The sequence below is a fragment of the Dicentrarchus labrax genome, unplaced genomic scaffold (assembly GCF_905237075.1).
Source record: "Dicentrarchus labrax unplaced genomic scaffold, dlabrax2021, whole genome shotgun sequence".
NCBI lineage: Eukaryota > Metazoa > Chordata > Actinopteri > Moronidae > Dicentrarchus > Dicentrarchus labrax.
Window position 1 is genome coordinate 15,750,271 of NW_026136705.1, and position 27,233 is coordinate 15,777,503.

The 27,233-nt window shown below is 40.5% G+C and overlaps 1 protein-coding gene across 3 annotated transcripts; it reads right to left on the bottom strand.

The window, feature by feature from the left end:
• Nucleotides 1-873: 873 nt before the first annotated feature.
• On the bottom strand, nucleotides 874-25,463 carry LOC127364100 (voltage-gated potassium channel subunit beta-2). Of its 3 annotated transcripts, XM_051401276.1 has the most exons (15): nucleotides 20,755-21,073; nucleotides 19,482-20,652; nucleotides 9,845-9,888; nucleotides 9,721-9,758; nucleotides 9,337-9,416; nucleotides 9,098-9,142; nucleotides 8,538-8,582; nucleotides 8,385-8,428; nucleotides 6,562-6,648; nucleotides 6,306-6,391; nucleotides 6,064-6,184; nucleotides 5,876-5,970; nucleotides 5,612-5,732; nucleotides 5,006-5,094; nucleotides 874-4,830 (listed from the first exon to the last, which is right to left on the bottom strand). In XM_051401276.1, the coding sequence occupies exons 2-15, from the start codon at nucleotides 19,799-19,801 to the stop codon at nucleotides 4,741-4,743; spliced, it is 1,305 nt and encodes a 434-aa protein (XP_051257236.1). In that variant the 5' UTR covers nucleotides 19,802-20,652; nucleotides 20,755-21,073; the 3' UTR covers nucleotides 874-4,740. The 3 variants fall into 3 exon arrangements, with proteins under 3 accessions (XP_051257236.1, XP_051257237.1, XP_051257235.1); XM_051401277.1 differs by lacking the exons at nucleotides 19,482-20,652; nucleotides 20,755-21,073 and adding an exon at nucleotides 24,813-25,463; XM_051401275.1 differs by having other exon boundaries at nucleotides 19,482-21,073.
• Nucleotides 25,464-27,233: the final 1,770 nt, after the last annotated feature.

Sequence of the window (27,233 nt, forward strand, 5' to 3'; positions counted from 1 at the left end):
TCACAAATACTGTTCATAGGCCCCGCCCCTTAAAACCAGATTTTCAGTAAGCACGGAGAAACTTTCCACTTTCAGCAGATGAAATTGAAAACATCCTTCTAGTGTCAAACTCTGCACAGACATCATTCTGCACAGTGACGCTCAAACATTCAACTGTAGGAACAAGAAGAAAAACATAATTTTGACTGGAGGGGGACTTTTTCTCAAAAAATTATTCACTAATACACCTTGAAGATTGTCACTTGTGATAATGCGCTTAGCAAGGCCTCCACAATGATGTTGCATTCTCAGTAAAAGCTCAAAGGATAAAACTAATGCTATTCTAAACGTGTCTTATTGTCAACAAATCCCTTGGAAAGAGCATACAAACAATATCTCTGTTAGTTTCCTTATTTCTGACTTCTTATTTCTCCCAGTGCGATGGAGTGGCTCACTGCTGTGTTGTTGTTAATAGTTATTGGACAAAGTAGAGGCATATAGCACAGAGGAATAAGATATCACATCAGGATCTGGCTGCAAAGGCACCACCAGCCTTATTATTTAAGTCAACTTAAAAGGAAGAATTAAAGAAATACTTATTTGTGGTTTTCTAATTGTGGTTCTTCTTGACACCCTGGTGTTGACTAACCAATGTGGGGTCCTCGAGATCACAACTTTAATGTAGTAATGCAGTAAATGTAGTAAATGGTGCAAGCACTCAACCCTCCCTTACTGACAGGGATTGTCTTACTCCATTCAGTTATTAAAATTGTGAGGGGATTTCAGTTGACATCTGTGCCCTTGGGTACACAGCAGCAGCTACAGGCCACATGGGACTTCAGTGCTGTGCCTCATCAATTTAATCACTGAACTGGTACAAAAGTAACAAAAAGGCAAGGTATTATGTGTACTTTATTAGATGTGGTGGCTTGAAAATCTCAAATGTGCTCATCTGCTGACCAGCTACTTCACTGCTTTCTGTTTTTCATCACCTTGTTCAGCCAGCGTCTTCACAGGAATGATGAATCATGTGGTGTAACCTGTTTTTCTCCAACAGCGTTGGCGGTGACACATCCAACATATGATAATGTTTATCAGAGGGTAGCTTGCTGTAATACACACACACATATGTTTCATCTATCACTCTGGTGACATTTGGGAGTCCAGTAACAGAGAGGCTAGCAGCGTTGGCGTCACAGATGTTTTTCTGTATGTGTCGTCCCAGCAGGCTCTGCTCTTTTAGCAGCACAGAGGAGTCGCGGCTGTCACATTGTTCTTGTACTATCCATTTGAACGACCCTGGGGCCCACAGGTGAAGAGCTTCCAGACATTTGGGAGGATGACAGGAGTCCAGCAGTCTGTGGTCTGAGTTATTTTTTGATTGTCTTGACTTTGACTTGGTAGCTCTAACCTTTTTACAACCTGTTATTTGCATGTTATAGTTGTCTTTTTATGTCTTGATTGTTGCGTATCCCTTGGAAAACAGGCATTTTTCCATAACATATAAATGACCTCCTTCTGATTAAATAGATTTAAGAGTCAATACTTTCCAAACCTCAAACTATATCATACTATAACATGCTAAATGGCAATTTGCTTTGTATTTTGATATGCAATGGTATATCGGTGTGTACACATGGTTAATAATTCAAAAGTGCCATTTTTCAAACCTTCATTTTGGTCTGGGCCTCTGTTATGCATATAATGAGTGAGCCTGCAAAACAAAGCTGTTTGTCACACATCTAACCATGGATAATAAAAAGAAAGTCTGGTCACGTCCACTAATACAATTTCACTCAACACTCAGGAATAGAATTAACAGCTTAAACTAAGTCTGCATGGTTAATGGATACTAATGTGCTAAATCTAGCTAGAATATAAACATCTCCAAAAAGAATATATCTCTTTCATTTAATATCCTACAGATGCACTATTGCTATGCTCTACACCTGTTGCTGACAGTGTCTACATTTGTCCAAAAACTTCCGTTTTCAGTGTAAAACTACAGGAAGCAGCGACACAAAGGCATTTACAGCCTCACTGGGTGCAGAAATAGGAGCAACTAAACAAGTTCAAGCTCTAGTCAATATTTGATAAGCTTTGTAAGTATGCATTATAGTTAGGAATGGGACAATATATGATATTATATCGATAAAACATACAAAATATGTGGTGGGGAATTTCCATTATCGTGATAATCGTGATTTGGGATAATTGTGATTATCTTTACATGGGTTGACTTACATGTTACAGCATACAGCCTTATATTGATTTCCTGATTTATTTTTAATAAGGGGCTCAAGGGGCAGCCCACATCTTTCCAGTCATTCCAAAATCCTAAGCCTGTCACCATGGCTGAAGCCTATTAAAAAAAGTTAAACCAGATGTGTGGAAATAGTATAGATTCCCAAATACAGAGCAGGGAGATCCGGTGCCTATCTGAGATTCAATAAACATATGTGTTTCTTAACAAAATAAATGTAAGGTAAAGTGATTCCATAATGTTTTAGTGCCATTTTGAAGTATGACGTATATATTTTCATGATTATCATAAAATCGTGTATTGCAATTATTTACTGCTGCTTGTTCTATCTGCATAAAAATGTTGAAAGAAAGTCACCATAGTTGTGTTAGTAATGGATGACCTTTTGTCCGAATCCCAATGTAGACGTTTCAACGACAGCTCTTCAGATTTTTATGTCACAGGTTCAAACACAGAAAGAAACATGTTGTGTGTTTGGTCCCTTTAGGTTAGATAGGTTTGAGCAACAGACATGATACATTCAGTGTAAGTAGTCTCATATCTCTTTTGGTTTCTCTTTGTTGCAAGACAGTAAAATATAAGTTATGCAGGCAAAGTTACATTTTCAAGGTTTGATTGAAGTATCTATGTACACTGGAAGCTACACTCAGTTGAACTGTACATCATCACAGAGTCACAGAGGGGGCAACGTTTCAGATGCTCCTTCAGGAATTCTTTCATGATTCATTTAACCTTTTATCTCGTTATCTCGCTGCCAAACAGATAAGCCTATTTACAGTACAATTTAACCTTGTACCAACTGAAACAACTTCATTTATCAAAACACATCCCACTCTGGAGATTAGTGCTGTTTTCATGGGAAATCACAAAAGGAACAAATCCTCCCTTCACATTACAAAGTATTGAAGTCAATACAAAACTAAAGGGAATAGACATGAAAAGCACAGTATAAAATGAGTTGTGCGTGTGTGCAAGAGTCAAGGGAACAAATAATACAGAGAGAGAAAACTCCCAGAGAAATGAGCAGAGAAGCTATATTTTCAGGCTTCCACAAAAAAAAAAGTTACATTTGCTAAATCTTACCCCAAGTGACCTGTGGCAAGAGTAATATCACATTTGATAAACTCAAGACTTATGTCCTATCATTTGAAAACTACTAGTTCACCACAGTGTGTCCAAATCTCTGTGTCGGATGCTCAGTGACCTTGCCATATAGTCCAACTGCCTCAAAACCTTTGATTTAGGAACAACGATGCTCTTCGCAGGAACGGCATCGTTGAAAGTGATGTCAACATCTTTTGATACAGTTTAGGACAATACAAAGATTATATGTCAGATGGACACACAGCCGTGTCTTCAGACTGCAGAGAGTCTTTAAAGCAAGAGTGCCCACCAGCACAGATCCTGGATTGAACTGCTAGATCATTTAGAGTAAAAAAAATGGCTTACAAGGGCACTGCAAATCTACATAAGCCATAAAAGCCATGCCACATTTACACCCTGTTAGGGCTATTCTCTCTTAAAGGGACATGCGCACAGTTTACAAACAGAGGAGGCAAAAAGACTGCTGAGAAAGCAGCAGGGTTGGGAAAGTTACTTTTTAAATCTCACCCACTACTGATTCCTGATTGCCAAATTTAAGTTGTTATAACTAACATAATGCACTTTAATTTAAAAGCCAGCTACAATATGATCCATTCATTTTAATTTAGATCCCGTAATTTGTTATTCCAGTATGTGTAAAAATGTGTCAATTTATCTCTTTTTTCAAAAGCATGTGATCTGTTCTTTTTTTAAACTTACACGAGACAGGATTACTGGTTTTTTTTTTTTTTTTTTTTTTTAACGGGTAGATCACTGTACTGGCTCTACAAGTAATCCATTGTTCCCAACCCTGTAAAGCAGTGAGCGTGGCAGACCAGTCACATGCACACTATGGGAAATGTTAGGCTAGACACATGAGTACTAACCTTTGGCTCTCTGGCTGCTGGGTACTAAACATCATACAGAATAACAGGCAGCTGCGAGGGGAGGAGACTCGGATGTCCAATGAAAGCACCGTTCACGCAGTAAAGTTGCATTTTAGCACAGAGGTGTTTTTTTTTTTCCACTTTAGAACATTTGATTAACAAGAGTCAAATCCGCTTTGACAGCAGTTGAATATCTGTCAACCCCTCTTGGTCTCTGTGGGCGGCAGAGTCCTGTTGCTCCAACCAGCTTAAGCCTCCCTCTCTGTAGAAATAATTAGTCTGTGAACAATCGGCAGTGAGCAATATATGACCTGTTATTTTTTTTGTTTTTTCACAATTTAGAGATCTTCTTTTTTTCATACATGACACAATGTATTGCGCAAAATGGATATGCGCACATACTGGAAGCATAATGTTGCTGAGGACATGCAAGTTGTTGAGTATACAGCAGAGCAAAAAGCGATGTTTCCCAATGTCATTGTCTTCCTTATCTTCTTGAAACATCATCTGTCACTCAGATTTGCATCTTCAAGCGCGCAACTCTTTCTTTGAGTGTGGCTTATTTCCCAGCAGGGCATCAATCTCAGTAATGGTTTGAGGGGTCATTTGAGATAAAATCTGCGAGGAGGAAGGAAGGACGACAATCAGTTTAGAATATGAGCTGTTACCTTTTGTCACTTTCAAAACCTTGTATTGCACGAAAAGTTGCATATCTATTGGTTCAAACAACTATGGCTCAGTGACAGGCAAAATTATTGATGTGGGAGGAAAAAAGTTGGGAAATAAAATCTACCCGGAGGGCACCCAGGTTCTCAAGCAGCTGGTCTGCAGTAGAAACACCCAGAAGTACTGAGCTGACTCCCTCACTGCGCAGACACCAGGCTGTAAAACAGAGAAAAAAAACTGTGAAACCGAGGAGTAGTGGCCAAATTTACATTTTTTAAATTTTTTACAGGATCACATGCCACTGTTATAAATTTAGGGTCGCAACACATTTATAGCAGATAGCAAAGATACGTGGAGGACAAACCATGCTTTCTGAACAATAAACACTACTGATTATATGGAAAAAAGTAATGTAATAAACTAATAGGGTCATTGATCAGGAGTAAAGTGGTTGCACACAGGCAGACAGGCCACAGGCAACATTCATGTGAAACTTTGCCATTGCATAATCAATCAAAGCACTTTTATCTTACGTGTGAAACAGTTGAACAAACATTTTGAATCAATAGTTTTAGACTCTGGCAGTACCACAAAACATTTAAGATGTTAAGATTTGAGAAAAATGCTAATTTAAAACAGATCAATCCTGACCTCCAGCCACACACCAATAAAATAAACAAAGAAGTCTCTGTGTGTCTCCAATGTACCATCCTTTTATTTGCCTGGGTCGTACCTATGGCTAACTGTGCAGCAGTGCAGCCCAGTCTGTCTGCCAGTAGATGGAGCTCCTTGATTTTAGCGAGCTGCCTGCGGCCCTCCTCGCTGTTCACTCGCTCCTTCAGCCACTGGTATCCCTTCACCAGGAGCAAAATGGAGAAACAGCATTGATACAGTACTGATTTCACACTGCAATACCCCACTGATCAGGGAGAAAATTACACTGAGGCTGGTTTTCACAGAGAGGAATCCCAGAGGAAGCCAGTCAAATCAAACTGACCTTCATTGCTGCTCTGGAGCACTCTGGTACACCATCACTGTACTTCCCTGTGATTAATCCACAAGCAAGTGGAGACCAGGTCATGGCTCCTACACCTGAAAGAGTGGGATAGGGATAGTAAATCGAATGACACAAAATGAACCTTTATTAAAAGATAAATCCAGCTAGTGAGACTGTGGATGTCTGACCGATCTTGTGGTAGAGCTCGGGAAGCTGCACCTCGACTTTATCCCTCTGGAAATAGTGATACTCTGCCTGTTCACACACAGGTGGTATGAGGTTGAACTGGCGTGCCACAGAGTACGCCTCCTGGTGCCAGGCAGACAGAAACAAAATGTCATGGTTACCGATTAGCATTTATGCCATAAGCTGGCAGCATTACATTACATTTGTGAGAGTGAGCTTTTCTGAATGGGAGATCAGCATTCACCATGATTTCCATGGCACTCCAGCGTGAGGTTCCCCAGTACATGGCCATACCCTGGTTTATTACAAACGTCATGGCCCGTACAATCTCTGCAAATCACAGTATGTAAAATCACGTTAACATTTCATTTATTTTATCACCCTAAAGCAATTGTTTGCAGCTTTTTCATGCAGAGATAAAACACATGTAAGCACATATTCACACCTGACTACCACTATGACTAACACAATATCTGCACAAGCAAACATCTAAAACTGACCTTCCATCGGACTGTTGACATCATTTCTGTTGGCAAAAACGATGTCCACATAATCTAGTTGCAGTCTTGATAAGGATCCTCTTAAACCTGTCATAAACAATGGTCAATGATTAATCATCATCATCATCACCAGTTTGTTCATCCTAAGAAACTACAGCCATGCTAGCGGCTCTGTGGGGCTGTACCCGGACACAGCTGTGCTTTGAACTAAACGTCATCATGCTAACATGTGCACAATGACAATGCTAACACGATGATGGTGAGCAGGTATAATGTTTACTATAATCATCATATGGTTTAGTGCGTTAACATGCTAACATTTGCTAATTAGCACTAAACAGAGAGTACCGTTAAAGCTAATGGGAATGTCCGTATTGGACAAATTGAAATTTTGACCTGATGATGGTGCTAGATGAAAAGTTAATGGATTAACAATTACAATTTATCCTGAGGGGGACATGAATGTCTCTACCAAATTTAATGGCAATCCATCCAACAGTTGTTGAGTTATTTCACTAAAACCTACACATGTCAACATCATTGTGGCGCTAGATGAAAATTCAGGGGATGAACAGAGTCATTAGGATAACCCCTCTAGGAAGAATGACTGTGCATCCATCCATTTCAGCTTGAACCAAAGTGGTGAACCAACTAGCCGACCAACAGGCCAGCATTGCCATGCATAGAGCAAGGGCTTACATGGTTAAAAACAAGCAGGAATAAATTGGGGAAAAGAGCATTTACGCAGTATTGTAACCCTGCAGATTCCCAATAAACATGCTCAACACAATACTGGAGCCTAAAATCTATTATTTTACAGGGGGGGATGCTGTTCTTGGAAAAAAGAAACATTTCTAGATGTTCTTTCTACTCAAATGTCCTCCTGTGTGGCAACCTTGGGTCTGTTATTAATTCACTGTAGAGGTTAAAATCACAAATGAAGTGAAATATGAAGTCCAAACATGTTCCCTGCACATAGTTCACTCATGGCCTCAAATCAAAAGCCTCATGACAATGACGGTCACACAGCCCTTTCAGCTCCTTGGTAAATGGTCACCTCAAGGCCATACGACTTACAAAACAAAGAACATGACCATACAAGGCCAATAGCCTCTCAGCTTTCTCTAGGATTATTTTTGGGAGGGGGGTGCTGGAAAAACAATGTTTCTGACTTGTTATTTGCACCGACACTTCATCTCGACATTCCCTCATCTGATCTCCTGTACTTCTGTCTTCCTTTCTCCCAGACGTGAGGCAGACGAATAAAAGTCCTCATCTGATTTCACTCTTTATTTCCATTTATCAGCTTCATCATTCTCTCCTTCCATTAAATCATCCATCTCCTACTAACACATCTTTGCAACCATAAACTACAGCAAAGCAACATACTTGTTTAGTTTTGTTGTTTTTTTTTCTTTAGCTGTTACGAAACTCAGTAATTTATTTGATTTTACGGCGTATTGATGTATGTACTGTGACATGTGACATGGAGTGGCTCTAACTGAGCGAGAGAAACAGTGCCCACACTCACAGATTAATCATCAAATGATTCATCGCAACTCAGCGTCTGATTAGGGGGTTGAACTAATGCACTCTGGGAAACATTGTATATACAATAAACCACACTCTAATACAACAGACTTTTGCCCTCTAATTAATCTCAAAACCTTTCCTGATTCCTGTTTTTAACTTTTATTTTACCTGATTATATTTGAGCTGTAAGATTACATGTACTGAGCCTAACCCTAACCCTGAACCTGCTCGGTTATGATTCTTTATAAATGAATTCCGATGACTTTACTGTAAATAATTTATTATACTACCTTCAATAATGTGCTTTCTGGAGAGTCCTCTCTCTGTCTCTGCTCTGTGGAGTGATGAAAGGACATATTATTGATGTTCTGTTGAAACGGTAAATGAAAACAATGAATCTGAGTGGAGAAAAAAAGCATACAGTCTTTTACTGTTGTACTTACTGGCCTCCCCAATAAATCTTTGTTGTGATGACAAAACTTGAACGCCTGGCAAGGACACAGGAGGGTTAGAAGTTAATTATGGAGAAAATCTTCTGTTTTTAACACTATGTTAAGTATGTAAGTACAACAGATGTAGTTTCTTTCTCTGTGCCTGTAATCTTTGGTACATTAATACATGACTATATCTGGACCCATATTGTATTTTACTTTTTCTTTCTTTTGACGTATTTATGTATCCAAAATCTTTCACCATATTAAAAATATCTCAAGGGTTTCCCACATGTTTTGCGATCTGGGAGTTTATTTTCACATTTTTATCCTTTTATAGTCTTTCTGAAGCTAAAGATCTTCATTTTTCTAAAAAGCATGAATTTCCCTTGAGATAATTTATGGTGCGCCTGTTCCAAAAGTAATAAAAACATGTAGAAGTGCAGTGCATTTCAGGAAAGCAAGGGATTATCAGGGATTATGAAGCTTTCAAAAGATATATTCATGATCTAATAGAGTTAGAAAGCTTTTCACGTGTATGTGAGTCAGTTTGGAAAAATGAGTAATATCACCTCCATCCTTTCTTCTTGATAATGTTCCCTAGAGTGATTTCCGCTCTGTGGAGAGACACATAATTTATTGTGATGGGGTGGTGCTAACTTCAGATCACTGCACAATATTGTTACATCATACAGTAAATGTTCAGACGTGTCACATGTTTGTTGAAGATGAGCACATAGCTGTTCATTGAGGAAATGAAGAACACGTAAAAACTTTTAATGGATGCCTGGAGGAAAATGCGAAGTCTGACCTTCCAGAAGCATACACCTCTGCTGTGTCAAACAGGTTCACTCCGTTCTCATAAGCTATGGCCATCAGGTTCTCAGCCATCTGGGGAAACACAAACACTGAGACTGAGAGAGGTGGATGATGGAAAAATTCCAATTACCCTGAGGTCGCCCATTAAGGGCACTATGCAGGGTTGATAATACAGTAGAGATCATATCTACGGTACTATCTCACCATGTTACTTTAGTTTTCAGGTATCAGGTCGCTGGGATTTTAAAACATATCTAAACTTGAAAACACTGAGATTTGCGCTCACAGTGCAGAGTTTTTTCCACAAAAGCAATATGAGTGAACGTGCTCGGGAATTGACGTCTCGCAAAACAGAGAAAGACAAGAGAATTCTCACCTCATCAGAGATCTGCGATCCAAATGTCACCCAGGTGCCTGAACGAGAGCGGAGAGAGAGACGTTTGTTTTGTTTGTGGGGTTGAAAAAGAGAGGAAAATTTTCCTGCCTTCAAACCAACTCACCTAACCCGAGGCAGGAAACACGTAGGCCCGACTTCCCCAGGTTCCTGCGGAAAATAAGAAAGACAAAACCGTCTATGAAGCTCAGAAATAAACAATGGGAACAGACGGTATGATGTGCAGGTATTTAAGATACATCTGCTGATCTTCATCTTACAGTACGCTGATGTGTGTGAGTGACAAGCAAAGAGCAAAATAAATGAATGGTGAGAAGACTTGGTTATTTTGTCTTTTATGCTATTTTATACAATTTTGTACCTTTACTTCAGTAAATTTCAGGCAAATATTTATATGGCAGCTGTGGTTACTAGCTACTTTACGAAAAAAATATGATGCATCATTATAGATTAAACTAACCAACAGTTAAAATTAGCTCCACATTTACCAGCCACAACCTTCAAATGTTAATGCAAATACCGCATTGCATTTACATAGAGTACATATTTACCAATAATATTTTGATACAGTAGTATTTTAACAATGCCACTCAGTTAGGGGAATTCTTTGGTTTAGTCTTTTCTGTACATGCAAAACAAAAAATACTGAAAACTAAAAAACGGACTCAATCTTTCATGGACCATGAACATACAAAAAATAAGAATTATTAATTATAATTAAGCAAATACGATGTAAATGTAAAGATAACTTATTTCCATAGTGTTTGTGGATATAAATATCTCTCCCACTACTGTTGCTGAGTGAAAATCTTTCTTGCCTGTGGTCAAATTACTGCCCTGTCTAATTATTTCGGAGCAATTGACCTTTTATCCTTCGTATGTTAACAGTTCAGTGTATTACAGTGGGTCAGTGAAACAGCTGCAGGGAACAGAGCTCAGATACAGAGTCCAGGCAAAAGCTTCCCTGGTCTGTGCGGTAAATGGCCCAAAATGTTCCATAAGCTAAAGAGGAGTCCATTACCCAACATGCCACATCTGATTATCCAGACAGCTGAATTTTGAAGGGCAAGCGGGGAGAAGCAGAAAGCTGCATTTCTGACCACAGGAGCATGCACAGCTGAAAATGGTGTGGGCTTCATGCGTGCGCTCCTCCTCCATGCATGCTCTCCCCCATTCTAATTAGCCGGGGAGCCAGCTGGAGAGGCGGCAGAACTGCAGTGCAACTTGCTGCTCGCCGTCTTTTCATCTCCAGCGCCTCTCCCCTCTCTGCCTGCCTGCCTGCCTGCCTGCGTCCGCCACAAATAGCCAAATGCAGGAAGACAGACTGTCAGAGCATTTAGACTCAGTCGAACGAGTCCTGCTTTTATTTTCTGCTGTCTATTTTTAATGCCTGACCTTAAGCTATTTTTAGATTCCTGCATATGTAAGCATTTGTGTCTGTGCCACTGTGTGAGCGTTTGCTGTGTGGGGGTGTCAGTGTTCATGTGTGCACTGTGTGTGGGTGTCAAATGCATATTGTTTGTGTCATTTCTTTAAACTCTGTCAAAATAGCACACAGGTGGAAGGTCAGGGATGCTATAGAGGGAAAAAGTATAAGTTGGGTTTGATGTAGATGATTCCTTGTATGGTAATCTGGCTCTGGTTTGTCAACCAATGATAGCTTTGCCTGTTCTCTCACACTGACTGTCACTTTGAACACTGGGAGTAAATAAAAATGAGGCACATGGGAGAAAACACACTTCAGACAGCTTTTTCTAAAGCTTTTTTTTTTCAAATAATTGTTTTTTTTTTCATTTGTTTTGTTGTCCTTTACTGGTATTTTTTCATGACATCCATTAAAATATGCCTTTTTTGCCTCAACTTCAGTCAGTGGAAGTCAAAGCTAGCAACGTCTAGCAACGTTTGACAAGGTTGGACCAATAACAGCATCTCCAAAAATATTCCCTGCTAGTTAAAACAGCTTTACTCAGTTTCACAGCAAAAAGAAAGGCCTGAAATTCATCAAACACAGCCGCAATTAGGTCTCAACTTCACCTGCAAGATAACGACTGTATCTGCATTCTCAGAGCAGATAAATGATGGTGAAAAGATTAATATTATATTCACTTTTCCTTTTTTTTTAAACCATTATATTCAGCAGGTTGTTTGTGGGGTTATTTTCATTATATTAACTACATTTAAATTTTCCGTTTTATATCTTTAGCATTATGTAGGAAAAGCCTATTATTTAGCCTCAGGCTCTCTTGCACTGGTACTAAATGTGAATTAATGACATTAATAAAGCCTGGGTCCACCTTAGTCATATCCACATTATTTTCCATCCTTCCCTTTTCAATGTGTAACATGGTGAAAAAATGAAAGGGTTATATATGACAAATGAAAAAAATGAAAGAACTAAACATGAGTCAGCATTCGGAGAATGTCAAGCATCTAGCAGCATCCACAACTGTTACACAAACACACTCTTTCTCTGTTTCAATGCGCTTATATTCAGTATGCTTTTTCAAGATGGAAAATAAGTGCGTGAAGCTGACAGACCAACATGTTCAGTTAACACCGTGCATGAGCACAACATAACAGAGGCAAGTGAGACACCAGCATGCTTTGGTGGGTGCGTTTCATGATTGCTTTGCCACATAAAATACCTTTTTTTTTTTTGTTTCTGGGCAATGGAGGATGTCATTGTTTCTGTGTGTGACAACTGGCCACCCCCACCCCTGCTCTCAACTCCACCGCTCTCTGCAGTGCTGCAGTCTGCTAAATTACTATCAGTGAGTCTGGAGAGACACATGCTCTCTCTTCCTTCTCACTATCTCCTTCGTGACAGTCTCTCCCACTCTCTCTCTCTCTCTCTCTCTCTCTCTCTCTCTCTCACTCTCTCATACGTGCACACAGACTCCCGGCCTATATTTCACTTGACACGGTTTTGGCGGACGTTAATGCGAAAACTGACGACTGACGAGATCTATATTGTGCAAGCGTCAGTGGGGCCGGTCGATGCTTTCACGTGCACATTCACGCTTGATGGGAATTACACTCCAACACAGGCACAGATCTACATACGGTCACGCATGAATGCACTTGTGAGCTTGCAGAGTCACAGACGCAGCCTTTATAAGTAGGACTGCTTTCTGGTTTCTTGCCTATTATTTTTCTCCCGCCATAAATCATGAACTCCAAACAAGGTGATTAAAGGGACTCGGCTGTTCCACAAATTATTAATGGAGGAGAGAGAGGAGACACACAGGTGCTCTGTCATGGTGTAGTCAGCATTTTAACCTGTGCTGACATTCACAGTTAGTTTTCACCTGAGACAGGAGGAAGACACTATATACAGATGGTTAGGCGCAAATGATGGAGGTTTTTTTTCTGCAGTTGTCATAAAATGCCACACACATGCTGAGCAGGCTGTTCTCCAGGGGGAAGCACACCTAGATATTAATAACGCTCACGTCAGTGCATGGGTGTGTGTGTGCTTATACATGCATTTTTTTGTGGAGAGATGGTGGACTGTCTGTTCTCTTTTAATAATGCTGTATACACACGTTTCAGGGTTTCAAAGGGGTCAGTTCACCCAAATTACAATACAGTACAGTATTTTTTCACCCATGCAGAGGTTTCTCCCTCTACCTTAATACGATGGAGGCGAATGAAATGAATTTTATTTTTTTGGTGCTCTCAGCATTGATAATTACTTCTTTTTTAAAAAAACAAAACCAACATCTTGTTTCTTTATTATCTGTCCTTGCAACTAATGGAAAATCCGCTGACCTGTTAACAGTTTTCAAAGAGACTATTTCTTTGGAGTAGTTTCACTGAAAAGTGAAATCTGAAGAGTATCCAGAGTATCAGGGACATTATTTCTGTTGCTGCTGAATTAAAAGAAATATTGTTCAATGCTCTGAACACCACAAACAAAATCCCCTTCACTTCCAATGTACTGAGGTAGAGGCAGACATTTCAAAGTCCGACATCTAAAGACCTGGACAAATAAAACAAAAACTCTAGATATAAGAAAATGTATTTTGTGTATGAAGTGTGACAGCCGTCTAATTCTTGGTTCAGCTGTTATTAATGAATTAGGCTAAACAGCAGACTTTTCATGTAAGGTGATGTTTTTTAATTCAGTTATATTAAAACAGTTTAGGAAAGTAGGTCTGTCCTAATTATGAAATGCACATGCTTTGAGCGGAGCAAATGGAAAGGAAAAAAGCACAAAGACAGACACACACACGCACGCACACACACAAACTCAGCTGCTCTCCTTCAAAGTTGCATCTCAACTGCTAACACTTCATTAGTGGTCGTGACTCTCCTATTAACCAAACTCGCATGTAATGAAGTGGCACAGTTGAGAGATCACGCTAGCTGATATTCAAATTGTGAACCTCTTTATATTCGTGTGAATGGTCTGTTTTTCTATTCAAAGTTTGGGGCTGGACAAAAGGACGTATGTAGCCCTCCACAGATTCTGTTTTGAAGGGGGAACTGGGTGTAAGATGTTACTTAAGGGTGAAACGATGCGAAAATGAGTTTGAACTCTCTCAATGTGTTCAAAAAGGAGTTTATTAATGAAATTCAGTGTTTGAGAAGGTCGCTGCTCTGTGCTGCTACATGCCGGCCTGTTATATGTCTGTTGAGAGAGAGATGAAGCCGAATATTGGAAAGATATATCAGTTTCCTGGTCTGCTGTCTCATAAATATAGACTTTGACAGCTCAAGCGGAATTTAAAATGATTAAATACTGTTGCTAAGGTGTTCTTGAGTATCAGTTTCTCTTGTGTGATTTAAAATAAACTATTTTGCTACTTTGCCACAATGAAATAAGTGGTTATATCTGTATCTTCTCAATATATTGCCCATATTCCAGACAGAATATTGGCTGAAATTGAGACTTTTTAAAACTAAAGCTTCATTAGTATATTACTCCACCAACCTAAATAAACTAAATGTAATGATAAGATTTTGAATTTAGATCATATATTTAAATACTTTTTGAGACTTTTCCAGGACCCGTGGAGACTCTTCTTCATTAGGCTTTGTTTCTGCTCTTACATAATGACATGCAATGATGATTCTGTCAGACTTTGACAAGACGGCCCATTCAGAGAATGTGATGTGGATTTTCTTGCTCTGATTATGACGCCTGCAGTTCAGAACAAGCCTTCATCCCATCGCTTCCATCCGCAGACAAATATTGACAAACGTAAGCCTCGTTAAACAACACTGACCCAGCAGTCTCTTCACGTTTTGAAAATATTAACTTATCTGCTTTATGCACTTTTTATGAGCAACAGCAACTTGTTCATATGTATTAGTATGCAGATACAATCTTCTTTGCAGTTCAGCAGCCACTAACAGATCACAGTTTGGATATATTCTGGTTGCCAGGCAGAAAGAAATCAAGCAAGTGAAGATACAGGGTGACTTTGTCTAAAACTTGTTGCAGGACCTCAAAGTGATCTCTCTTATCTGTTCAGTCAACTGGAAACTCAAAAATCCAGAGCGAGGAGAGTTGAAGGTCAAGGTTGATGCAGGATGCGCTAATCTTCTCCCCCACTCTGCTGAACAAACCATTTGTTTCCACTACGAAGCCAAATTACTTAATTATCACTTAATTATTATTCATGATGACTCCACTCTGTGAAGTTCATATTTTATCACTGTTTGGGATTCATTACCAGTTAAATACATGTGCTGTCCATAGGGTTTTTATCAAAGCAGGGAATAGGCTTGCTAATTTCTCCACCGCTAAGCTTTTATGGATGAGGCAACTCTAAAACCACATTACTTAGAGTAAATAGTCTGGGGTTGAATTATCAAACTGAGGCTGTGAAGTCATTGTGCTCTCAGCATGTATAACAGGGTACAATGGGCATACTGTGAGAGTGATAAGACTGGGGCTGGATCACTGTATCACAGCAATAAATGACCACAGTATATCTGTAAAACTCGACAGGGTTGTTCATCAGTGCAAACGACTCAATCATCACTTCATCAGATGCTGAGAGTTCAGGCTTTCAAAACTCAATGTTAGAGTGTGCTCTGATAGAGAACAGCACCTCTCTGCACAGTTTAATGTCAGGACACTTCAAATCCTGATACAAATGCAAACACGTGTAAGTGTCAGCTCTCCAGCTAAACATGCAACTGAATATCATTATTACAGTAATTTGCTTTTGTGGTATATCACCTTTGCACTGGACTTTTCTATGTGTTATCTGGTTTAGCGATCTAGTTTATTCTGTGAAAACGTGTACTTGTTGCATCAACTAGACAGGACTAGAGTTTATGACATCAGCGTGAGAGCAGCAGGAACACCAAGTCCTAAATATTTAGTGACAGAGATTGTTACCATAGCAATTGTTGGACAAAATAAACTTTCTACCACATCACAGCATCTGGGGAAACTCTTTGTGCTGGTGAAGACCATGAGATGTGGTTCAAAACTCTAGAAAATGCTAGTAAGTGGACCTTGAGTTGCTTGCTCTTAGTCTAAAGGGACATAGCAAAATTATAAGCGTCCCACACTGACTGCTCTACCTAAGGCCATTGAACTGTCGAAGGGATAGTCCTAACAGTTCCACTCTACCGCTAGCAGCCGTTACCTTACTCAGCATAAATACATTTCACATGCCACTTACTAATTAACACGTTATATTTCTTTTAATCTGGAAGTGCTAACGACACACTGTGGTTTTACCAGGTAATGTGCTGGACTGTTTCCTGGCCGGGTGCGGTCACTTCCTGGAGTCTTCCAAAGAATGTTTGGAGTCTTCTTGTGACCATGAGGTTGCCAGGCAACTGGCAGAGACTCCCCCTGTTTCCAGTCTTTGTGCTAAGCTAAGCTAATTGGCTGCTGGCTTTAGCTTCATATTTAGTCTACAGACACTAAATTGTCTGAGTCGTCCTCTTCCTCTCTGCCACAATGCCAGTAATTGTATTTCTCAAAATATTAAACTATTCATTTGACATATTTGGAGCTAAATTCACTGAACACAACCAAACTGTTGGATTTAGAAACAGCAGATTGGCATTCATGTGTCCTCATCCCTAAACTCCTTCCAGCCTTTCCTGCTGTCATTGACGTTGTTTCAGAAGCTACAACCAAAATGTTCTTCATTAGTGTTTGACTCTCTTCCCTGTGTACCACGGCGTTGAATGTTTCATATTGTTCTAAATATGCCGACCCTCATTACAAGCTTCTCCTGTCACTCACGCATTAAGATAGTGGCATCGATGTGTCCTGCAGCCATTGGATTACAAAAATCACTGAGAAGTGTCCAAAAGTGGCAGATAAATCTTTGCTGGAAATGCACCTGACCTGCTTACCAGGTAGCTGTTGGTGAAATGTGAGGGCCTGGTTGCCATAGAGACGGCCAATTTGCTGAGTGACAGAACTTCGCCTGCCTGACTTGTAGACTCACCTCTCCACAGCTCCCAAAAAAGACTGTTTTCTAACCATTTCAAAAGACTTTAAAATACCCAACACAGTTATATGAACATCAATTGTTCATTCGGGTAAAACTACGTGATTATCTAATGTGACTTTGTGGTTTTCTTGCACAAGCTTGTCCAAAAATTATTGTCATTCACACAATGATCAATCCAAGTCTTTGACGATATTACTAGTATATGTTAAAGATAATGAAAAATGATGTTTAAATATTGATTTATTAGCACTTTATGTAAAGATTTATCGGGTTTTCCCTGGAGACATAAACAGCAGTGAATATAAAAAATCCCTGACCAGCCATTTCTCTGATGTAGTTTGCACATTGGTCACCTTTTCATCACCCTTTTCCTTATCTTACAGACCACGCACAGACATGCGCACATGTTTTCAATGCTCCAGTGCACCGCAACAGCGTTCACTGTAGTATTTTAAAGAAAATTAGAAACAAATTGAGACACTTAGATCAAAGAAATGCGATAAAGAGAGAGTCAAACAGAGAGAGTTGGGGCAGGGGGTGACAGCAGGGGTTCATGGGAGTGATAACTGGCAGCATGTGCCATCATCTGTGACCTGCCGGTGAGTGATGATTACCCATATTAATGAGATAGCAGGAGGGATTAGAAAACACGCAGTCAAACAGGGCAAATAGTGGTAACGATAGGTACCATCTGGAAAATGGACTACGGATGAGATCCTGTTCACTTGCAACTGTACACTTATGCTCTGTGGTATTCATGTGGCCTCAATCAATGTCATGTCACGAAATCTCCAACATTTACTCCCTGCATGGATACACAGATTCATACAGCATGCCGACATGTTTTATGTACATTCCTGTTTCTCCCTGACAGTCGGAGTGTGACAGCAGTGTAAAATGGAGAATGCGTGACCACTGTGCCACACTCTGTGGCCGGGTGGTGGGGCTTTGAGCGGATTCAGTTGCTGAAGGGACTGATAACTGACAGCAGTGCTGGCTGATTAGGAAATAAGACAGACAAAAACTAAAGGCAATGCCTGGGGTGTTGCCCCTGGCAACTGGAGCTGGCCATATGCTGTATAGACTTATTGTGCTGCTGCACTCCCTATTAGTGACACTTTTCCTGAGGCAGCAGAGCAACCAGAATAATCCAACCCAATCAGAAGTATGCATGCAGTTCTCAAGGAGGAAAAAAAAGAGTAGTGGAGGTATCCAGGTTTTGTCTTGGGCCTCATTCCCATTTTAAACATCCTATTAAATGAAAACTAAATTGACTGAAGAGAATGGCAGCGATTCAATCAACCTGATTACCAGGAAAACAGGTCATTAAAACTCTCCTCTTAGTTATTGCATTTTACAGTCTAAATGAAGGGAGCAGGCAGTAGGAGGGCATGGTCTTATAGATTATGGATGCTGTGTGTTTTTGTGTGCTTATTCATATAAATGTGCATTATTTTCCTCTGCTCTCTGTTAGTGGAGGCAGCTGTCCTTGTTAAGCTGAGGCTCTAATCCATCAAGGTGAAGTGAATCAGATTCTTTGCCAATAACTAAGAGACAGGGAAAGAACAAATTACATTCCTTTCTTGCTGTTTATCTCATCACCCCCCCTACATTATGACTCAGGCCTGATGTGTGCAACATTACTTTTCTGTGCATAGGATACTCGGCTGCACCACTATATTATGAAAATGAAATGCTTTTAAAACCTCAAGAAAAGCTGGGTGTCCTAGGGTGATTTTAGGTAAGCTGTTATAGGAGGGTTTTTTATTAATCTGTGGTGAAGAGCAAGAGGCCAGGGTGAAATCTGCATAAAAAGCCTATGGCAGATGCTCCTATGCATACTGTCTGTTATGCCGTGATAACATTATGGCTGTTTGGTATGGATTATATAAGCATTTTTACATCCATCAGTGTGCACGTTTTTTAAGGGGTAAATGTCCTCTTTTTTATAATGTCAGTAAAATCACTGCTGTCTGTGCACTCAATGAGGTTGCTAATGGGTAGGCAGCCTGCACAATATTTTACAGAATGCATTTGAGCTAACCTTAAATTCACCTCACATCTCAACAGGAGATCAACAGAGACAGGAATAAAAGAAAGCCTGGCTGGTAGAGCTTTGTGATGCGAGGTTGGCTGTTCACATCACCTGCAGAGGATTTGCCACAGATGCTCATTATGATAATCTAGTACCTGCAAGATAATCTGGGGGTCAGAAGGCCGGAGTAATCAAAGCGAAATGAAAACCATCCTGTTGGTGGGAATTAACCCTCCACCCCCTTTGAAGCTCCAGCTCATGATCTCAATACTCACCTGTACTTCATACTGGTGTGGCGCCCGATGGCCTCCTTCATGTGGGCATGGCCATGTGGAACCTGACGGGACCCGGACCCCTCCCTGGTCTTGACTGATCCTTGGGACATATAGTTGCCATTACTCCCTTGTCCACTCCCTCCTCCTCCTCCACCTCCACCACCTCCTCCTCCACTACCACCACCACCTCCTCCTCCGCCACCACCTCCCCCTACTCCTCCACTGCTTCCTCCAGGAGGTGGAGCGGTGCGAAGGCCACAAAGCCGGTCCTCACTGCGACTCTTGAGGTTGTGCTCAGTGCAGGCGAAAGACACCTGCATCCTGACCCTGGTTTCTGGTGTCTCTTATTTTGAGAGTGGGTGGGGAGGGTGCAAAGTCACGCAAGCAATAATGTCTGTAAACTGTTGGTGCTGCTTGACACTTCCTCCCCGGCGTGCTGTTGTGGCAAAGCAATGATGCTCATACAAAAAGGGCTCAGACAGGGCAGGTCAGAGATTTTGGCTGAGAGTTGGAGGGAGCAGGCGAGAGTCCAGACTCTAACATGACACACACAGAGTTACCGTCTGCTCCGTCTCCTGTCTGGTGATGCTGCAAACCTGGCAAAAGGGCTGTTTGAGTTTTCACACTCACAAGATGCATCAGGGCTGCTCTCCAAAAATCATCAGGAAGCTTGTAAGCTCACAGCAGTCCTCAGACGGATTTGGGGATGTGGCAGCAGTTCTTGGGGAAAACCTCAGTGCAATAGATGCCTCCCCTGGAGAGTGTCAGCAGCTCGGCCTTTTTCCCCCACATACATGCACATGAATGGCTTATGTTGGGGTGGTAAAGCACTTGATAGCTTTGCTGTCTTCTCTTCAGCTGAGGTTAGTTGTGTCTGTGTGTCTGAGCCGAGGAGCTCCGGAGTGTGCCGCAGCAATGACACAATCACAGCTACAGGCATCCTCGCACCTCGCGTCGAAATAAGGCATTTTTTCTTTTTTCTTTCCTCTCTTTTTTTTTTTTTTTTTTTGTCGCAAGGTGGGTCAGCAAAAACTCGGCTTAATTGATTGCGAATTTACATTGCCGAGGCGAGCAGTCCGTGCAGGGTAAATACACTTAAGGATAGGATGCGAATTCACACAGTCAAAGCCCACCGATGCATCATCGCCCAGCAGCCTCACGCAGCATCAAACTGATGCAAGAGAGGGAGAGAGAGAGGGATGGAAAAAGAAATTAAAGCGCGAACACCGAGCTGAGTTTTTATTACCTTCAGTGTGTGAAGTCGTTCACGTACCGGCAGCAGCAGCAGCAACTGTGCAGGTCTCCCGTTATTCGACAAAATCTCACTGTGCACGGATTTAAAAAAAACGCCGGCATACTGGCCCAAAAATCAGCTGCAGCGGACATTTCAAATCGCTCGATGCCGCCTCTCGGCTCTCCCTCATCCCCGCATCGCTTCTGTCAGTTCACACTTTCTTTTTCTTTTCTTTTTTGCTTTTCTTTCTTTCCTTTTTCCAGATGATCAAAAAAAAATTCACGACACACAAGCGATGTTGGGGGGTTTCAAGATGCTCTCTCTCTCTCTCTCTCTCTCTCCCTGTCTCTCTCTCTCTCTCGGGTGTGATCTCTACATTTTTCATCACACTGGTGTACACACATCTCATCACATCGTCACATTATGTTAGTGGAGCTTAAATAAACACTATTGGGATTATCTGAAGAAAAAAAATAACATCTTAATGCACCAGAATGTTGTTGGGTTTTTTTTAGTATAGCCTATTTGCACAGAAAATGCCTGATGTGTATTTACTATATGCTGTATAATAATATATCAGCAGTCGACGTTAGAATCGCCAGAGCTCCTCATCTTTCACACATGCCTCTGTTCTTTTCCAAATGCATGGATCTCTGTCTGTCTACCACACCCATGTTTCCATGCTCGTTTCTTCTCTGTGTATCTATATGGCCAATCACCAAAATTATACTGCAACACTTTATCATCACCATCACAGCAAAGAGCAGAATACACCACTTCCAAGTCACATCACATCATAACATAGCATGGCATATCATATCACATTGCATCACATCACATCATATTAAAATATAACCGATGTGTCATTTGGTGGCCAGGCAATCATAATAGCTCCTTCAAGGCTGTGTTTACAGCCTGAAATATGCTGCCATATCCTTAAAGAGGGCTGTCAGTCCGAAAAGTTTCACACAACACAGCGTTGCAAAGAACACCTCTCTCATGCAAATAAAAATGCAGACAAACATTCATCGATGGTGTCAATTTTCTCTCAGTCAGTGTCTAAAGAAATCTTGCTTTGGATCAATCTGCAGTCCCAGGAAGATCCCAGAGCAGATTGCATGGCAGTCAGCTGCCAGCAGAATGTAACTTCAAGTTGGCAATCAGCTCTTTTTTAGAGAGCTATCATGGGATGGGGAAGTTTCCAGCTGTATAGGCAGAAAGAAAATGTGAATGCCACCCAATGTGACGAGTGAAAAGAGAAGAAGGTTTAATGATTCAGCCGCCACGAGTTTCCCAAGAATCACTAAAAATAACAAATTCACATTATAAGTGAATGGAGACAAATCTACATAATCATTAAATCTATCATCTACACATTGGCTTAACCTTCACCTTCACACCAAACAATGATCATCATCATCATCATCACTTTAAACAGCAGTGACACGATCACTCTGCTCGACAATTCAGAAATATTGCACTAAAATTGATGACCTTAGAGCTTCATTTCACTTTCATAAAGCACCAGCTGCTCCAACTTGACAAAAATGAGCTTGTCTTTCTGTTCACTTTTCTGCAAATAAGAAGACTGTATGAAATGGCAGTCTCGGGAAATGAGGCGACAGATGACCATATATCTTATGGAGACGCATATAGCAAATTATATAATGAAGATGTCCTTGAGAGTATAGATGTTTTATACAACTCTGCCATCAGACCTGGCACCAAAGCTCAGTAGAAAGCATGTTTCTTCTAACTGTGATCCTAACTGTCGCCATAGATAAAATGTTCACACTGATTTACATAATGATGATGACAGAATGCTGTCAACACTTATTGACAAAGTGCTGTAAATCTCTTGAGTGAGGCTTTCTGCAAATAAATAGGTCCACTAATTGACTTTAAGTGAGCCTACTTCCTGCTATTATGTCATCATATAGAGTGGATCAGATTTAAGTAGAACAGTGTGTGTTATTCATTTGTAGGATTTATCACTTTCAACTATGTTTTCATTTTAACATTTGCAGAAACAACATGGCATAAGATGAAAATATTGTTAGTTTTGAAATGCATAGATGTGTTGGAGTGGAGTGGACTATTTTTCTGGTATCTGCAGAGATGCTAACAGCTGGTTTTCACTTCCCTGGACTGAAGCAGAAATAAAGAATGCTGAGAATTGTTTGTGCCTCTGCGTGAAATGTGCAAGTAGTTTAGAAAAGATGAAGGCATTTATCTTCACTCAAACTGTAACTTTGAAGTATTCCTTCAGACATCTTGTTTTTCTTGTGGTTTAAGTTAATCTTAAAAACGATTCCGCTTCACATTAAGTTTGTCAAAAGAAAGGACGGTCAGAGGACAGCAATTAAATGCTTTTAGTGGAACTTCTTTTATTTAAATCTGTCACAAATTCAGAATACATCTGACAAACTGTAATATATTCAAATATGTTTAACCTTTAAGCTTTGTTTTATTCAAAGGCAAGATTAGGCACTGAGCCCTCATAATCTGTTTGTCAAAATGTAAGTATCTGTCTCTCTTTCCCAAATTTGCTTTGCACGCAGGAGATCAGCAGATGTGGAAAATTGCTGTTTCCAACAAAACCAGCAAATTGGAGAGCCTGTCAAGGTAGATTGTTAGCTGTTGTGTTGATTACAAGTAATCACTTTCAGTCACGGGGGAGTTTAAATCGGATGCATTATTATGAACCACATGCACAGAGGCTGTAGAGACCGCAGCCATTACAGACATGATGTGGAAGAGGAAATACACAAGAATCTGTTCAAGTGATGGAAGCAGTGTTTCCTGACATGGAGGAATCACTTTAACTGCATTACGGTCAGATATGTCATTCACTTATTTTAGTTACCAAATATATGCTGCTAGAAAATGCTAACAGATTATATGAGGCCTGTTTTCTTTCATTTGTTTTTCTTCAAGCTGCAGATTTTGATATTTTTCCTGGTTTTGAGTCATTGTGCTGATTTGTCTTCATACTAGGAAGACGCTGCCACCTAGAGGCAATTTTACAGGAGTCTCAAGGCTTGTGTGAGTCTGTTGGGATGTACTAAATAAAATGCCATATTGTGTCATGACAGCCCTGTTTCCTAAAAGATTTATATATGGCCGAAGGTTTATATATGCCTACAGTTCCACAGCCAGTAAATCACAAGTGACATTCACAGGTAAGCCAGAGACATTCTTAAATGCACACAAATCTACAATGATTAAATATGTAACAAAATGCTGTTTGTGCTCATGCTTTGATTTATGTCATTTGTGTAGTTTTAATCCAACATTTTTCAGTGAAAATTGATTAATTGCCATGTTTTCATCCCAAAATAGCTCAACTGAGCACTTTAAACTGAGAGATACAAGCACTGTAACAACCAACTGTGTGTCCCCTGTTGTCAAATCATGCATCATTAACTCTAAACTTCTGCCCCACTGACGTTGACCCTGTCAAGCTGCCTTTTGAAGTAGAAATGAGACAATGGTTGAAGTCCCTTGTAAGTTACAGTATCTGACATTAACATTAGTGATCCTGAAGAACCTGATGTTTTTGCAGTCCAGCTACATTTATTCAGCACAACGGTGCTTTGAAATCTCATCAAACGCGTGATATTTCTTTCTAGGTCACTGGCTGGAAAAAAACTGCAAATATGTTTCTTTTTTTTTCCACCAATGAATGATGTCTCCACTCACTGCATTCAATTGCAAGCCCTCTTCAAACACTCAACTTCATCCATGCACTAGGAATATATTAGAAAAATATTAATCATGTTATTTAAATGGATCATTCACAGATGAGTGCTCAGGATGGTCTGATTCTCTGCCTATGACTCTCTGAATCCAACGTCTTATTAAATCTGCAGGTATGGCAGATTATGTACATATATCGTTGCTATTTGCCATGCAGTTATGTTCTCATTCTCTTTTAACATGCAGGTTGAGAGACATTATAAGTTAAAACTATGAAGAAAGGTTTAATTTTATTGTATTTTACATCTGTCATTACTAACATGTTTTTATTCTCAAAAATCAATATATCTGTGTCTGTACTTCCCTTTTCCCCATCTTTTCACCTCCCTCCCTCTTACCTGTATGTCATTGCAGAGCGCTCAGCCTCGCACTCAGCCAGGGAGAGGCCACATTCCCTCAGGTAGAGCTCCAGTCGGCGTCGCTCCACCAGCCTGTGCGCCGCCTCCAGGATCTGAGAAGCCAGGGCCTCTGACTCAGTCCTCTGGTCCGGGGTCCTGCTGCTCCGGGCTCCAGCTTTGGCCACAATACTCCCTGAGGAGGTCGACGCCTTGGGCTTCTTACTGATGCCATAGAGGTCTTCAACTGAGTATTTCCCTCCCTTACCTCCCCCAGTACCACCACGGCTGGCAAACATTGTTATCTGGAGTCAAGTGCTGGAAACTGATGAAAATGGTTCCTCTCTTTTGCTCGGTTTTGCCTGCTACATCTACTTCAGGCTTCTGAGTTAGAAACAAGACAACAAGGCAGTGCTATTTTGATAGAGATTCGTGAAAAATTTGAAACATCCGGCCCAAGGATGTCAGACATCAAACTGCTTGAGACAAGAACTTAAAGCACCTGTAAAATATCAAAAAGTCTTGATTGCTCCTTTGTGGAGTCTAAATCCAAAATAAAACAAAGCCAGTCCCAACATGTCAGCGGCAACACCCAGTCACAATGACTCCTGCTGATGTGAGGTGCTTCTTTGAGTAAAAATGGATAGGAAAAGCAATCGGCATCTTTCTGTCTTTATCTCTTAAAAGAGGGATTTGTGTTGAAGCCCCACCAGCTTGCATTTGTTCAGATTAAGAGAGCGCCCGGATGAAATATCTGTACTTCTGTGGCTGCAATGTAATCTGACTCAGTGGAGGTTGTGAGAGTTCTCACTCTCTGACCTTTTCTTTTTTTGATTAAACTTTTGTATTGCTTTTTCAGGATTTGAACATATATTACAACTTTATAAACAATATAAGATTTAGAAAAAGAGAATGCGCATTCCTCTTAACAGGGTGAAACAGAGGGATCATACAACAGTATTACACCTCTTTTTATCTACTGAGCACAAATGATTATATGATGCACAGAGAGCAGAGACACATGGATATCAATTGTCATTGATCATCTTTACCTATAATCTCTTAAGATTCTCTAAGGGTAAGATATCCAATATGTACAATGCTGGACCCTCTTGTTGTTGTCAATACATTTGACAACAGTTGACCAGAAGTGATGTACCATTTCACATTCACATTCATATCAACAGCTAACATCTTCCTAAGCCAAAAACTTGACATTTTCAGAGTCCAGTAATTCCTGTTCATTATTCTAAATGAAATGAGGCATGACTTCACATCTCAAGCTATGGATAACTGTGCTGCTTCCCTCCAGGATTCCCTATGAAGGGATGATCTTTTTCCCATGTGAGCTTAATACCTCCATAGTTTGAGGATTAATGTTTTCTAAGCTCAGTATAAACGCTCAGTATAAGCTTCCAGCTTGATTCTCTGACCTTTTCTTTAGATGCTGAGCAAGAATGCCTTTTTTTCCCTTCACCTATATGTACAATTATTAGTTTATCTGCAGGCCCAATGTCATCATAACTAACACTCTTGCTGCCTTCCAGCTCCTGTTGGTTCAAACAAAGAGAGAGTGGCATCCTACCAAAGCCCGGCACCCGGCTTCAGGCCAGTGAGTGTTATTGTCGGGGCCTGGGTTAATGTGCAAGCCGAAGCCCCAGTGCCTGATTTTCACACAAACAATAAAGGAGCACAGAATGTGTGAACCTCTTTCTGGAGGGGAAAGTAAAATCTCTTACCACTGATGTCCAGTAAAAAAGAATAGGGCATCATCTGTGTGCTATGATAAAATTAAATCAAAGGAAGTAAATACCAACAGAAATAAATACCGGAGGTTGGAGTTTATGAAATGATGAGGCTGATGGAGAGGATTACTTATCTTCTCAACAGTATTATCCAAAGAAATCCACCTTCTAATCTCTTGCGTGCATAGCTGTGAAGTCCCAGTTTTAAGAGCAATACTGGAAACAAAAATGAATTTATATCTGACATAGAAATAATAATTCCAGTCTCTCCCGACATAAAACAACTAGAGGGCATTACTTTCATTGCCCGCAATAGATATCCTTTTCATTTCAAAAGAAAACAGTCCGATGAGTCATGATTCATACGCTGAAGTTTGTGAAACTGTTTGTTTGCATCCTCCCACGTGACATAATCTCCTGGAGGTTAAAGGTTGGATACAACACAGGATTAAAGAACTAACAGGGACTTTATTGATGAATGAAAATGCATCAGTACACACAAGACAAGCTCATTGACTGTCTGAGAATCCATTCATCCATGTGTCTGTCTCCTTCAGTTCCTTCATCTTCCAGCTGTCATGGCGACCAGGCACTGTCCCTAAGCTGCAGGCCCTTCCTGACTTTGCTGCAGTGGCTTTTAGAAGCAGAGATCATCTGGGATTAAGCCGCTATAATCGCT

Bases quoted from the DNA above. Each gene is read 5' to 3' on its own strand.
- LOC127364100 (XM_051401276.1), bottom strand. From the start codon at position 19,801: ATGCAGGTGTCTTTCGCCTGCACTGAGCACAACCTCAAGAGTCGCAGT. The intron at 9,143-9,336 runs GTCAGACTTCGC...GTCTCTCCACAG, and splicing joins GAGGTGTATGCTTCTGGAAG to AGCGGAAATCACTCTAGGGA. The intron at 4,831-5,005 runs GTAGATTTTATT...TCCTCCTCGCAG, and splicing joins AGAACCTGGGTGCCCTCCGG to ATTTTATCTCAAATGACCCC.